The 16355-nt window shown below is 39.6% G+C and overlaps 1 protein-coding gene across 1 annotated transcript; it reads right to left on the bottom strand.

Annotated features, from left to right (window-relative positions):
* Positions 1-1515: 1515 nt before the first annotated feature.
* LOC124262262 (myomodulin neuropeptides 2-like) lies at positions 1516-15496 on the bottom strand. Its single transcript, XM_046696751.1, has 2 exons — positions 15225-15496; positions 1516-2444 (listed from the first exon to the last, which is right to left on the bottom strand). The coding sequence occupies exons 1-2, from the start codon at positions 15277-15279 to the stop codon at positions 1897-1899; spliced, it is 603 nt and encodes a 200-aa protein (XP_046552707.1). The 5' UTR covers positions 15280-15496; the 3' UTR covers positions 1516-1896.
* Between the last annotated feature and the right edge of the window lie 859 nt (positions 15497-16355).

Genomic DNA, 16355 nt, shown 5'->3' with positions numbered 1-16355 from the left:
CATGGCGGATTCTGAATCACTGAGAACATTTTATCTGATTGCTCAATCATGTTGCATCATTGACAGGTGCAGAGACTTCAAGTACTGATTGTCTATTCTTCCTAAATAATGGTGAAACGTTCTCGTGGTAGACTCCATAACTCTATGTGATTGTTAGTATTTCGGATGCAAGATTAGATATCCAGGGATTATGTTTTCGCCAAGTTTTATTCTACAATATTATTGTAGTGCGGTTTAAAAATACAACGTTCTTAGAAGCGATAACGCTGTACGGAGCTAAAGGAATCTGTTGGTGCACCAGGAAGTACGCGCGTCGATCAATGATGGATGTGTTTAGAACTAAAGTAAACATTCTTCGTGGTCTTAAATGATATGTTAAAACTCGAAAGAAAATGCCAAAGAAAGTATGCACCCATGGCTCGTGGGAGCAAAAAATTGAAACAAACAAAATTAATGTAATGTAATCTGCAGAGTAAACCGGATATGGTGTGGTCAGTTTCAGTTGGTTCACAGATACCAGACATTCAGCCCAGTAACGTTTTAGTAAATTTGAGTCAAATTTTATCTTTGATGTAATGTTTTACCCGACTGTTTACCTACCATATATTCTTTATAATAACTCAACAAAACAAAAACCCACAGGTAATCACAAAAAATGCAGATGTACTGCTTATATTATGTTTTTCCTAGTGAGATATTAAAACCAAAGTATGTTTTCCTTCAGAATACAATATCTACAAAGCTATCTTGACCTAAAGATCCTCAGATTGTTTATACATTTCATGGATTCCTTTTTTAGAATACAAGCTTAATTATTTCTGCGCATGTTGATACAGTGAAGACAGTGTTCACTGGCCCCGCTGCTGCTGTGGGGTGTATGTCAAGAGATGCAGAGCCATAGTAGGTAATACGTGAGTAAATGATGAAACGCTATAGTGCTTTCATGTCTGGTGTCTGCCTTGAGTTCTTTTGGTCGTTAATGGAGACTTATACTGCTCAAATAAAGTTAAAGAACACCCAATTTGTTTCATTTTTTCTTTTTTATACCTAGCTTTAAATCCCACCATGATATGAAAGATTAACTGAAGTCATTTGAAAAATCGAGTATTCCTTAATATCTTTGAGTAGTATATATGTTCTTTAATAACCACTAAACAAGAATAACACTATATCGTGGAAGATATCGTTGAAGAGGCAGATGCACCAAAGTCCAGATGAAGATCGTACGTTGTTCTTAAGTTCAGTTGAGTAGTATATGGTGTATGATATACAATATTCCAGGTGTAACCTGCTGGTCCAACACGTTCTGTGCACTGTGTTTATCAATTCGGCCAGGTATTAACCGCTGAAAATACTGTGCTGTTCGTAAAATGGAAAACTGGTCATGAGAGGCGCGGGCTACCACACTGAAGTAGCCACTGACCTATGGTCAGTTGTATCAGTTTACGTAATCGCCGTTATATCAGGCAAACGTATTGACCCTCGTCCGAACGAAACAATCGCAGCTCAACATAATGAAAATACAATTTTTTATTCACATTCAGAAAATGTTTCCCTTGAGTTTCATTTCACGAATGGAAAATCGTTCATGATAAAAACTCTAGAGTTTCTCTAACATTGATTCAACCTACGTCACGTCTCTTGGCTGGGGGTATTGTAGACTTTGGCACCAGGAAATTAACCATATCTACAAAAGGACTCTGTGATTGTGACTTATTCAGTGCAAGAAAATACCATCAAAAGAAAAGATAAACATATGCATATGCATAAGGAATGGTTTATGAGCGATGTACGGGATAATATCGCAGTGTGAGTATCGTTTGTTCACTGAGCTGTAGGCTAATATTACATACATTAAATGCACCCTCAGAATTACGTTTCGTGTAGATGTCTACTTCAGCCAATCCTTGGGATAGGCACTGCTCTTTCCTTTGAAAAGCGTCCAATCCTTGGAAGAGCCACCGCTCTCTCACGGTTCTGTAATTCCTTGAGTTTCTCGGAAAGTCTCGTGAACTGCGAGAGGTCAGAACGGCGGAAGCGACCTCCGCGGGGTGCTGGGCGCAGACGCGGAAGACCTTCATCTATTTCGAGGGGATTTGCTGAGCGTCGCATAATTTTCTCGTCGTCTTCATCGCCAAGACTCTGCTCGTAAGCCGTCTGGTAGTCGAGGTCCTTGCCGTACCTTGGCACCGGGACTTGTCGACTAGATAAAGTCTTTGAGTCGTCCATCATTGAAGTCAGTAGGTATCGGATTTCTTCTGGTGTTAGTGCGCTGTCGCTGGATGGTGTTCTGCCCAGTCGAATCATAGGCAATCCTCGCTTACCCAACCTGAGCATCTGTAGACCTCTGCCCAGTCTGTACATGCTCCAGCCGTTCCGCCTCACTCTTGAATGACTAGTCTCAGCCTCACTTTCGTCATCGCTTGTTGCGGCGTAGCAGCTTCCTAAAAAGAAAACATAAGCTGTCAGTCACTTTTCAAACCAAAAATATGCATTATTTAATTGTAAGTTCGCATTATAGTGATAATTATAAGTATAATGAAGCCTTAATTAAATGAGGCAATATCCATACCTATCTTTCATCGTTACCAAATTCGATACATTTCGGGATGATGGTCTCGTCACAGTATGTGAGGCCGATCTCTGGTGTGCCACAACGCTATATTGGTGAACTACACCAGCTAATACGATCCACGTCAGACAGGTACCTTTTCAAATTGAAACCACTACTCAACAACTCTCGGACCAGACGCTCAACACAGATTGAGTGAGTGAGTGAGTGAGTGAGTGAGCGAGTGCGTGAGTGAGTGAGTGAGTGAGTGAGTGAGTGAGTGAGTGAGTGAGTGAGTGATATCATCCTATACCAGTTGTATAGACCGCTTTTAGCAGTATGTTCGCAATACCATATCGGGGGACACAAGAAATGGGCTTCACACAATGTACAAGCGAACCCTTTAACAACTTGGTTACACCACCGCCCTGCAATTCAATGTATTGACCTAAAGGCTGCATCGTCGTGATAGAATACCGCAGAAATTCTGCAATGTATTACAGACATGAGCGGCGACAAGTGCCGATGGTCGTGTAAATTATGGACCAGGTAACCCAGTGGCAGATAGCATGAGCATGAACTGTAAAGAGCGTCTCACATAGACATCAACACCCCAGTCGTCTTCTAAGAGCAGAATACGCATGTTGAATTCAAGCAGTATGTCAAAAGAAATTAAAATACTTTACGCCGTTCTTAGCAATATTCCAGCAATATCACGGTGGCGGACACCAGAAGTGGGCTTCACACATTGTACCCATGTGGGAAATCGAACCTGGGTTTTTAACGTGAGGGGCCATCCCTCTAAATAGGTAACCCGCCGCAAAATTATGATATAAACAGAAGCGAATAACCTGTGTCCTATTATCTAATGAAACGATTCCGTTGGGCTCAAAAGGCAAAAGAGCCGTGAAAACAATATGAATAAACATCGGTGGTGACACCGGGTGTTTACAATGAGTGTAAGCATTCCTGCCTTATAATACCAGCAATAAATTCCGTTCAAATACTTATTAGTCAGCTAAGAGTGTTGATCTATTTAAGAGCTATTGATGCCAAAGTGGATTTCAAGCACAATAACTGTCAATTTAAACGTAAATGAAATGTACACAGTTTGCCTTAATAATTGTTAGGACACAATCAAACAGTGGTGGAATTAAACGTTCAAAGAAAATAAGGGAAATGGTAATTAAGACGCTGCTATCAATGTCTTGTGTGATATCCGTTCTCCATGTCCACTGACTGTCACAATGATTGATAGCCTAATATGTACACACTTTAATGGCCAACCTGTCGTCATGCCTGCTGTTGACAATACCGTATCTGTAATTAAGAACAAATCAGGCCAGTCGATAGCATGTTGATAGAATTGATTTGCCGGCCACTTTGTGCTACCTAGTAACACCCAAACTGGACAATATCTCTTGCACCATGTGTTGTAACTCTTACACAGCACTTGATACAGGTTTAATGAATTAACAATGCTCTCGGGACGGAATGACTTTCGTTGTAAAATGAGAATGGTTATAAATTCACCGTTGATGGGTGTCAATATGTTGTGCTAAAAAGACAATTGTCAGCGCAGAATAGGAAGGGAAACTGAATTTGGTTTTGTTCTGTTTAAGCAATTTTCATTAGAGTAACTTTAGTATGACGAATAAAATTTAATTAGAATATTGAGAACAATTTTTACAATTAAATCAAAATATTCTAAAATCTTTCAGAGGAAGTTGTGGGCGGTTGATCGTCCAGTGGTTAAGCACTCGCTGGTCTTATGGGAGATTTATAGGTGAAATAGTTCCTTAAGCCGACCTCTGGTTTCCAGCAGGGATATTGGTGGAATATTGGCAGAGTCGATTTGTGCTGAGCAGATATACGTTGATGAATTAAGACGAGGGTGAGTTGGGGCTTAGGGGTTGGGGTTAGGGGGTGTTCTAGGGGATGGCTGTCCAAAAACGCGATTCACACAATACACCCATTTTAGGTATCGAACCCGCGTTTTCGGCCTGGCGAGCGAACACATGAATCACTAACCTACCATAACACCCTTTCTTCAACAGTAGTAATAGTTTTGTCACAACAACATTGTAGTGATAGTAGACATGCAGTAACGACAGTAGTAGAATTAGTAGTAGCAGAGGTTGCTGCGTAATACTATAACATGAATGATGTTTTATGCCGCTCAGTCATTTCAATTGGAAATCATCAGGACGGTTGTTGGTTGGTTGTTTTTTTAAACGCAGCACTCAGCATTATTCCAGCTACATGACGGCGGTCTGGACCAGACAATCCAGTGATCAACAGCATAGGCATCGTCATCAGGACGGAAAATATGTAAGACTTCCCACTTTGGTCGGAAAGACAAGCATGAGTAATGTCAAACATGGATCTAATCAGGTCGCTCATAGGCTCCTGGTATGCTCAAGGGACGCTATTCTCCACTGTGGCGCCTCAGATAATTTAGGGCACAAAATGACGTTCATTTCTTTATCATGTGTACTTTCGTGGATTCCATTAGACCAAGGTTGCCTGTATGTATGTAAATGTACCTTTATACCAAATACCATCACCGATATGGAGTATGCAGTAGGGAACAACCACACTGGGTGGATAGAAAACACATCTTTAAATATCTCGCATCATGCAATCCATCCATTACAATCCAATTTAGAAGTATTTATTTGTCTGTGAGAGTTTCCTGCAAATTTAGGGTATCAGCATTACTTAAGGGCGACTTATCGAGTTCATTGTTGCCAGGTTGTGCGAGTCTAACACCCCTAATACTGTTGGGAAAACTAGCCGAGATTCAGCGGATATTGGACTCGCGTAATTACCCTAGCGGAGACCACGCTTAAAATGGCGATCATTTGGCGAGATTTATCTTCATGTATTTGCCATCATTTAGAGCGGTCTCGACATATGCAGCACGTTGCAAAGCCTCATCCTTAAAGGTCAAATATTGTTTATCATTTTATCATTGTTAAAAGATATATTTTTTTCTGATTACTGTCCGGTTGACGTCAGGACCAGCTTCTTGTGTCTGATCTGTTCAATAATTTGTTATTTATATAGTTTCGGTTTTTGAAATATTGATCATCTCTGTCATACAGTCATTAGGTTTCATAAAGATCATTGTATGTGATATGAATTATGACAAGATTGTCAGGTAATAAAACGTTAGGGTTATTTTAGTCCCGCGAAACAGAATATTGAATAGACAGCTTTTATTTATTTGGATGACGCTTATAACAGTCTTCAATTAACTATGTTTGTTGCTTACATGACGTAAGTAATGTGCGACAGCGTGATTGGAATAGGAACAATCAACAGTGACCCTTTCATTTGATGGAGTATCTTTAGGGAGCGTTCATAATTCACGGGGAGGGGGTTGGGGGTGAAGAGAGCTATGAATTATGAACGGTCCCTTATATTAATTAAAACTGTTTGCACTTACATTTTTACATAAAAAGACATTTGTCTCATGATATACATCTTTGAAGAAATAATGAAAACTGCGTGCATGTATTGTTGATTAAAACACATATTTATATACACAGTTAAATGCATTAAACGATTATGTATTTATAGAGATATTGTGCGGGAAGGTGACGCTGAAGATCTCACTTGACATGAAGCGCCGCTGACACGTGCAGCACGTGGATATCACCGAATCTAATTCTGGATGCCGTTTACAACGATTCTAGGTCACTGCACTTCGCGAGACCTTACGTTGTTTAGTACCCCCGGTGACTAACAACGTTTCATACCTTTTTGACTGGTCTCATGGTTGTCAGATGAGAGTAAGGAACCGATAATCCTTGCAGGAATAACAAATTTCCGATCACACAATCCCCAAATTAGCCCCAAAACTATTACGACTGTCAACAGCTGTGACAGCCAAGCATGGTTGTAGACTTGGTCCGGTCTAGTAAAGTCATGTTTGGCGGTAGCGCGATTTGGAACTAGAACTGGTTCTTGAGTACCGGAAGTGGGCTGGGTCCTGTCTGGCATACCGAGACCGGAAACCTGATCAGTGCCGGAGGTCCTCGTAAGTGTTACAGACTGTATTTACAGACAGTGACACGACAAGTTGACGCCCTAACTTACGCTTTCTATCAAGCTGTGGTTTCTATCACCCAATTGAGGATTCTTCTGTTTGATTACATATGTATTTTGTAATTTCCAGAAGAGACATACCTACCTTGGTACAAACACAGCCAAGTAAACTGATCTGGTTTCTCATCATTATTTTTAGTAAACCACATGTAGTGATACAGACTGCAATGTGAGGATTCATATCAAAAACAACTTTGAAGTAGAACACCCATGCAAAGAATAGAAAATAAAATGATCAAATGCAGATTATTACTTTATCACCGGGTGGATTGTGCGGTAAGAAACGTGATAATTAGTCAGCGAATTCGCAAGAATGTATTTTTCATCTCTATTTGGGTTTCATCAGCGTGAAAGTTTCATAAATGTGTATTTCCCCTGGAAACATGTGTTTTGTTTATATCTGGTACATAAAATATGCAGCTTTTAAAACATAATATTTTCTTCATACATTCCGACAATTGGCGTCAGAGGGGTTATTCAAAATCGATGTGCCACTGATGAATATCTTACAAATTCAAATAGTTACGTTAGCATATCATAGATGACAACTCTCAAATTCACTGAATGCTGAATTTACTGAAATACTATCCCATCCCCCAAACACCAGGATATTTGAATGTTACTGCGACAGTACGATATGATGAAGGTGTTGATAATATCTTACCTCACACATAAATGTCGCTTTCTGATTGGCTGAGCGCTCTTTATTATTTTCAATGTACCCCGCTTACAAGCGAGTAACATTTCAATGTACCCCGCTGTCAATGGCAACTCATTTGGTACTTCGTGGTAGTAATTCTTAATCTCGAATAACATTGAATCAGGTATGATGTACGGAAATTACCGATGTTTTGCGAATGCAAATCGATAAGATAACTCTAAATCTGTTTTTCTTGTCAGCAAAATCTAGCGATGGCTCAGGGAACATAGACAAACATCGAGGGTACATCAACCCATGCCCCCCGTGACCAGTGAACAACTTATAGTCTTCACATTGACACTGATTCAAAGTCCCTATCTCACTTTTAGAATACAGCATGAAAGTGTTAATTTTTACACACGATGCATATTTTCTAAATTGGCATCACAAACGATTTAACGATTAATGTCCCATACGTTGCCCACTTCGTATATACTCTCTCCAGCTGGAAGACCAATTCTATCAATGAAGATCTTCAGCAACCCATGCTTGTATGAGGCGACTAACGGGATCTGATTTTTAGGCATGGGTGACATATGTTAACGTGACCCTATTCCTCAGATCGATGCTCATGACTTTAGTCGCCGGTCTAGGGGCGAATCTCGATTATTTATAGACCACCACCACATAGCAGGAATATTGATAAATACGGTGTTAAACAACAAATGAATGCAGGTTCTCGATTAAACACTGTAACCTAATGGCCCTGTCCAATTTGCCAAATCCCCGTTATAACGCCAAATCCCCGTTATAACGAAGTCAAGCGATCTATACAGCTTTGGGGATTCTGGGCAGAAACCGTCACGGATCCGGAAGTATGTCGTAAAGGACGCGTGGTATGAGTGAAAGTGTTTATACGCCGCTTTAAGCAATATATCCATTAATATCGTGGAGCGGAATAAATGGACTCTACACAAATTACCCATTTGGAAAATCGAACCGGTTTTCGGCGTAACGAGCTAATGCTTCAGGCACTTGGCTACCCGCCGCCTGTGGAACTGATGTTGAGGAACGGGTGACTGCAACGTTGCAGAATGTGTGTCACCGTAACCTGAGGGATGTGATCATGCTATCAACCACTGATTCACTGGCGGACTCACTCACCATATTTACTCACTCACTCAAACTAGTTTTACCGACATTGCCTTCAGTCGGAGAAAGTTGTCATGCAGTCTGCGTTGATTCACTAATCAAGTGCCAAATTTCGATATAACCGTTTGTATTTGATTGTGGGTGATATCAAAGATTGTGAACATGACTGTGCATGTTTGGAAAGTAAAAGCCTGGAATCATTGCATCAACAACTCCCCGTTAGAGCCACACCCTTATCAAAACACAACCATACAATGGTTGTCGCGACACTGTGAAGTGATCTCATAAAGTTAAGTTTTATTAAATATTGTGTCACAAGTACTGGGAGTGGGATAAACATTGGCAAATGCTTGACGAAAGATGTAATTAGTTAACAGGTAACAATCACATAAAGAACATCGACATTGTATTGACTTTCTGTCTGTATCAATAAATGCCAATAAAAATGTCGAGAGTGAAAATCTAAGGTCAAATAGGTGCAAAACTATTAGTTTGCAAAACAAGAAAAGACGAATTATACATTGGTATCTGATATCAGTTAAAACATTCATGGTTATTGATGACTATTAGATGTCATAAATTAGTATCCCTTTAAAACATGGGGGTCGTTGTGTAGCCCAGTGGTTAAAGCGTTCGCTCGTCACACCGAAGACCCGGGTTCGATTCCACATATCAGTACAATGTGCGAAGCCCATTTCTGGTGTCATCCGCCGTGATATTGCTGGAATATTGCTACAAGCGGCGTAAAACCTCACTCGCTCACTCACTCGCCCTTTGAATGTGACGAAATGACAGATAGCTATAGGAACGCCAAAGGCTCAGCTTTGGTGATGCATCTTGCAGTGTAGGGGCATTAGGTGCTTCCTATATCTTGGTGTACAGCTCCACTGAGCATTTTCCTATCTCATGCAGTGCAGCACCGTTGAGCGTTTCCCCATATCACGCAGTAAAGCACAATTGAGCGTTTCCCCATACCACGCAGTAAAGTACCCATATCACGCAGTAAAGTACCACTGAGTGTTTCCCCATATCACGCAGTAAATCACCATTGAGTGTTTCCCCATATCACGCAGTAAAGCACCATTGAGCGTTTCCCCATACCACGCAGTAAAGTACCCATATCACGCAGTAAAGTACCCATATCACGCAGTAAAATCACCATTGAGTGTTTCCCCATATCACGCAGTAAAGCACCATTGAGTGTTTCCCCATATCACGCAGTAAAGCACCATTGAGTGTTTCCCCATATCACGCAGTAAAGTACCCATATCACGCAGTAAAGCACCATTTCCAGCAGTAAAGTACCCATATCACGCAGTAAAGCACCATTGAGTGTTTCCCCATATCACGCAGTAAAGCACCATTGAGTGTTTCCCCATATCACGCAGTAAAGTACCCATATCACGCAGTAAAGCACCATTGAGTGTTTCACGCAGTAAAGTACCCATATCACGCAGTAAAGCACCATTGAGTGTTTCCCCATATCACGCAGTAAAGTACCCATATCACGCAGTAAAGCACCATTGAGTGTTTCCCCATATCACGCAGAAAAGTACCATTGTGCGCTTCCCCATATACAGTACAGCACCATTGCAACACTGTTGAGTATTTCTTCATGTCAAGCAGTGCAGCACCATTGAATGTGTCTCCATATCGTGCAGTGCAGCACTGTTGAGTGTTTCCCCATCTCATACAGTAAAGCACCATTTCATTTATGTCAACAGAAAAACATGGACACAATAAGAAACCCTCACCTAAGAATAGGAAACGTTAATCAATACTTTAAAGATAGAGAAAAAATGTGTGAGGAAACTGGCTGAAAATAACTCCCGGTGAGCGACCTCATTTGCATATTTATCAGATCATGGTACCAATTTATCGGATTGGTTTATGAGCCTATAACACCAGCGATTATATGATAAAAGTGTTATTTGGAGTCTCAACGATATGATGCCTGATACTGCTGCCACACAGAATGGAAGGACACCCACACCAAACCTGCATAACAAAATCGTAATCACAGAATACAGACACTGTAGAATGCTACAAGCGATCCATCAAAGAATATGAAATAGCTATCTTGATTAGAAAGGTATTTACTTTTGGGCCCCATAAGGTCCAAAGTAACAAACGAGTGGTTGATAACACAAGTCACCAAGCCTTAGATTTTGCTGAGCCGGAAGTGCTATAGGCCTATTCCATTTCTCTAGGAATGTATATATTGGAAGGTTTGATGCAGAATAACGTCCTTTCAACTTCAAAAGTCGATAAGTTACGGAGGCCTTTGAGATTTGGAAAGAATCTTATCCGACATGTTCTGCTGGCTGACTGTTAGCCTTTCTTCCATCTTGCAAGGTTTTGACTTTTGTCGTGATCAAATACAGCAGAGTGACTGAAATGGGTGAATAAGTCAGATTTTTCCATCTTCAAGAGAAAATTCAACTGTGGGCAAATCACTGACCCGCGTTACATCATATATTTGTACTGGGTTCTCCCACATCTCGAAAGAAAATTAGCTGAGACTGTAGACTTGCCCGTGTTCAAATATTTAAAACAAATTCTTTCAGAAACGTTCAAAAGTTCCAAGACGCCTTTTGTAGCCTTGAGTAAAACTGTTTCTGTAGTTGTCGTCACATGCAAGTAATGACTAAAGTATGGTTAACTTTCATATGCACTATTCTTATTACGTTTATTATAAATCAGTTTGGTTTTACTTATTTCCCATGTTATAAAGACCGATGGGACTAACCAGTCACGATCCTTGTCATATGTACAGCAAATGGAACTCGAACATCTCTAAAATTAAACCTTTCTAGGTGTGACTTCGTTAGTGGCATTTAGAAGCTGGTAGGGTGGGACCGCCTCCGTGGTGTAGTGGTAAGAGCGTCCGCCCGGAGAGCGGAAGGTCGCGGGTTCGATCCCCGACTGCGTCATACCAAAAGACGTTAAAATATGGTACTTGTTGGTCCCTGCCTGGCGCTCGGCATTAATGGGTACAACAAGGACTGGTCGGCTCAGAGTCAGTATACTGTGTCTGAGTGGGGTATTCATGCTTCACTGCGGCGTGGTATCTCAGTGGGCTAGCACTATAAAACCAGCTTCAGTCTGGGCTAGTACAAGCAGCCGCACATACACATACACACACATGCACGTCGTCATATGAGCGAAACATTCTCAAGCACGACGTTAAACCCAATTTCACCTCACCTCACCTGGTAGGGCGAATAGGAACACTTTTTATGGATTAACAACTTCTATATTGCAATAGACGAGACGTTTTGGTTGGCATTTACAATAAAGAAGTTTTCAATCCAAAAAACTTGTTCCTCTTTCTGCCACGTGTGGTTTAAAGTAATACTGACTGTGCGTGTCACAAAACAAACACGATAAAGATTCACATGGTTCAATATTAAACTTATGGGAAGTTCATATTTGTGCACATGCGCATTTCATCGACTGTTTATTGCGATGTGACATGTGTTTTGCATAGTCAAAGACTAAACATTTAACACCATCTTCTGCTTTCAAAGTGATATCCGGTTTAGACGTGCATGGATTTAAAGTAATCACTGACATATATGCGTGTTGCGTCATAGTCACTGTTAAATGAAACAAACATTGTTGACGATAAAAGATTCACATGGTTACAGCAATGTATTAAACCTTATCAGGGATAAGTTTCATGCGAGGTTTGACTTTGAAAAATATCTAAAGTTAGAGTTATTATATGTACACATATTTACTGTCCTGGCGCTCAGCTCTTTTTGATAAACAAAATCTTTTGAAAAAAAAGAAAGAATGTTCCATAGTACACGGTTGCAGATGGTCATTTTAGACACGTTATCGTTGAAAACGAACGAATGTCTGTTTGTTTTCTGCACGACTATAATGATAAGGATCATCTTATTATAGTCTTCATCGAACCAGTCTATCTTTACAGACAGTTACCAAGCCACATGTATCTTTTAAAAGATTATTGCAGAAAAGTGAAGGTCAAAGAAACATAATCAAATTTATTAACAGCTATTTAATGTTTTAAATGATACAAACTTGGCTTCCTCGCGTTGACCACTGTCACGTATTTTCCCGTCTCCCATGTAATAATCGTTCTATTTGTGCCATATCGGAGAGGAAATGAATAGAAATATTCTGAAATGAGCACTAATGAACTAAGCACTTTTATATCATTTCTGAAAAGTCATTTCTGCAACAAACTCTACGTGTACGAATCAGTGCCCTCGACTTTCTCAAGCGCTTTTGAGCAGCAATTTATGAACCAGTAGTATATTCGTGTATAGTTTGATTGGTTGATTGATATGGTAGACGTCATAATGCGGAACATTCTATATGGACGCATATTTTCATACAAAACATGAATGAGGAGTATTTGGGTAGTCTTTGCTATTTGTTTTTACTATATGTTTATACTAAGGATAACAATCTTAAATATATAAACGAAAACATGATAAATAGATAGAACGGGTCAATTTTCTGAAAACGCAATGCAAAGAGGTAAAATTTCATATATGTTCCACAGGTAAATTTAGTTTTCTATTCAAACCTTTCTACGAAAATTACAAATAGCTATACATGAATTTTATATTTTGTTTGTTTGGGTTACAACATTTTAGGTCTTAAGTTTCAAAAGGTTCTTGAAAGACATCTCACCATATCTTTCCGTGTATTGTCAGGTGAACAATTTACTTGCCTTGACAAGTGTTTATGATGTGCTAATTGTAGGGCAGGATACCTCGCCCTACATGTTGTCACTAGTGTTCAATATTGATTCATAAACACATGCTTAAGAAAGAGTTGGTTTCGCATCACGGACTCTACTTTTAGCAGACATGTCTATATTTTTGGAAATACCATTTTTCGAAAATATCTCAATTCAGAATCTATTCTCGCGTTCAAGCGTCTATATGGCGAAGTAATTCACTTATCCTAAATACCAATGATCTATCTACGAAAAAACAGTAACAACGGAGGTTTAAGATTCATTACGTAGGACAGATGATCTAATATATACAGTTAGCTGTCAGAACATCCTCCCGCCGTGATGCCACGGACCAGATATTGATCTATATGTAATCAAATATACAATTTATACGAATAAACCAATCTTACCATCCTTGATGCGTGTTTAACGATTTTTCTCAAACTCAAATCTGATAACGGTTCTGCTCCACGTATATTAAACAGCAACAACGTCACTGCTTCATTCGATGACGCGATATTTGTTCCGACGTTCGTATTCATTCATCTGGTTCATTTTAGTCTGTAATTCAGAATGACATGTCGACCAGTCTGGCGTCACATGCTGTATGTTTAGACATACCAGTGTTACGGAACTGCAGACAAGGACAGACTTATTAAATTTTAAGGAAACCTTTCAAACTTGTGGAAACGTAATTATTTCCGATGATGATACGGGACTCTGACATCTATTATACTGTATATTACATCTTGGAAATGAAATTGAATATATGTATTTATTCATTTATTTCACGGCGGATCAAGATAAGAATAAAATCAATTTCTCAAAACAGTGATTTTTAAGGCTACGTCGGTGACCTATCGATATTTGGGGTTATATCAATTATTTAAAATAGAAAACAACTTAAATAATAATATTGATTGTTTTAAATCCATGAAATATATACAATAGTTAAAACACATCGTTTAATGAGGCAGTACTTTTAAATGGGATACATCAATGAAACTGAATGATTACATTATCATTCCACTGCCATCAGTATATTATTTCTTCAACCTCTTGATTGTTTTACAGACGAAGAATATTTTTATGAATACCTATATGACTGTATGTAGTCCAATTAAAAGTTGAAAGAAGTCAGTGTCAATAAACGTTTATTAAGTACCAATTAGTACCAATTATTTGTAAAAGTAACTGTTGAAAATTCTGTGTTCTCACTCATTTTTATCAGTCCATTGTTGTAGGTTTTACAGCGATTCTGCTTTAATCCAGCGGAATCTATTTCGAGGAATAATCGAGACTGGTTATCTTTTTCATATTTTGTATTTCCAGAACATCTTTAAATCAATCAGATCAGCTGCTAAACACTTTTAAAATATTGGTTTTGTAACTTGAACAAGTCTGCTTCGGGTTGGTACATCTCCATGTTGACTGACTCTCAGAATGTACATCTTGTCACTTGGTATACACGTGGTCGTCGGGTAATGAACGTGGATAATAAGCAACAATTTGGAGATAAACAAAGAGGTATGTTCCTTCAATACCGTAAATATTACAAATACTACTATCAAGAGGAATATGTTTTGTAGTAATGAATCTGCAAACCCGTCTATCTAAACAACTACTATAGGTGGGAATAGTTGGGTCTTTATTTTTTATAAACCCTCAAAACAACTATATTAATTGATATTTCGCTGAAACTAGTGTCTTCATATTTGTCTATAAAGCAATAGTATAGTATGGAAATGTGACATTAAGGCATCAATATGTAATGTGAGCTCCGAGGATACTTTTTAAGCTTAGGGCATCCTAGATCCCAGAACAGGCCATGTGTTTAAGATTATATGAACGAACATACAGCTTACCATTTACGTGCAGAAATACGCTTAGTATTGCGACAAAATAATAAAACATAAGGAATATTTAATAAATATGGGCACATGACGGTGACTGAAGAAATATTCATTCGAGAATGCAACGAGAATGCAACAGATTCCCCATGTCACCAACAAAAAAGAAGACAGCTGAGGCTATAAACCATAATCGCTTACCTGTATATATGATAACTAATAGTCCAAGCCAACACAGATGGTAGAGTTGCATCATGGTGAGGTTCACACAGCCCTGCTTCCCTTCCTCGCTACAACCGCGCTCAAAATGGACGAACCTTGAACACGAGCACTTTTAAATGTTCATCCAACTATTGCCCAAACCGCCGCCGAAACTTAGCCCCGCTATGGTGTTTTGAATATTAATACGCCTGCGTAGATTCCTCGCACCCGGGAGACGGCGCTTGTTTTCTGCCCACGCGATGAAACATTGGCGAAAACAGCAGTGCTTCTGCGGTGGCTATTATTTATCAGTCGTTAAGCGAATAGTCTTTCTGGCCCGGCCCAGAGCACCGCTCTCAACGGGTGGAGATCTTGCCTCCCGCGGGCGGGGGATTAAGCGCACCAATCAATGATTAACCATTCACTTGGTGCACATGGAGAAGGTTTGATGTTGGACGGGCTATCAGTCTTTCAGTTTTTTTACTTTAGGGTATGTCCCGATAGAAGTACCTGGATGAATGGTTTAACTCTTGACGTAACGCATGTATTTCTTTGATCATGTCGATTAGCCTAAGTGATTTGTTTAAGTTCTAGAAAGCACGCTCGTCATGTTTCCATGGCCAGTGATGCTGTCCAACACAGATTCATACATGGGGCTACGTGGATGCTATTTTTGCATGGGATAAATGGTACTCTTTGCATCAATTGACAAAACTGAGAGGGGTAATATCATGTCATCTTTTACAGATATGATCGGTTATTGATTCTTCATCATTGATCGCAATTATTTGGTCAGATCGATATTCTAAAATCGTTTTCAAGTCACCGCAGGTGCAGGTATATACGTGGACAGAAACGATAAATATTTTGAAACCACAAACGTCTACATCCCACTCCGACTGCTGATAAATCTTTTTCTATTTTGGATGTTTTTTCCTCTCTGGTGAGGGTGGGTTCCATTAAGCCTTCCGGTTCAACAGACGGTTTGTTGTAGGCGTGGAAGAAGACTTTTATTGGCAAGAATTATTTTATCTCACAGACAAAACTTCATCGTTAGGGGCGGGTTTGGTCAGTTGGTGTTATGCGTGGGGTGGAGTGTAAATGGATATGGACGTGCTTGGAATCGGGTAT

Source organism: Haliotis rubra, unplaced genomic scaffold (genome assembly GCF_003918875.1).
Source record: "Haliotis rubra isolate DU_JTF1 unplaced genomic scaffold, ASM391887v1 Scf83, whole genome shotgun sequence".
NCBI lineage: Eukaryota > Metazoa > Mollusca > Gastropoda > Lepetellida > Haliotidae > Haliotis > Haliotis rubra.
Note: the sequence above shows the minus strand (reverse complement) of the source record. Positions and strands in the feature narration are given on the sequence as shown.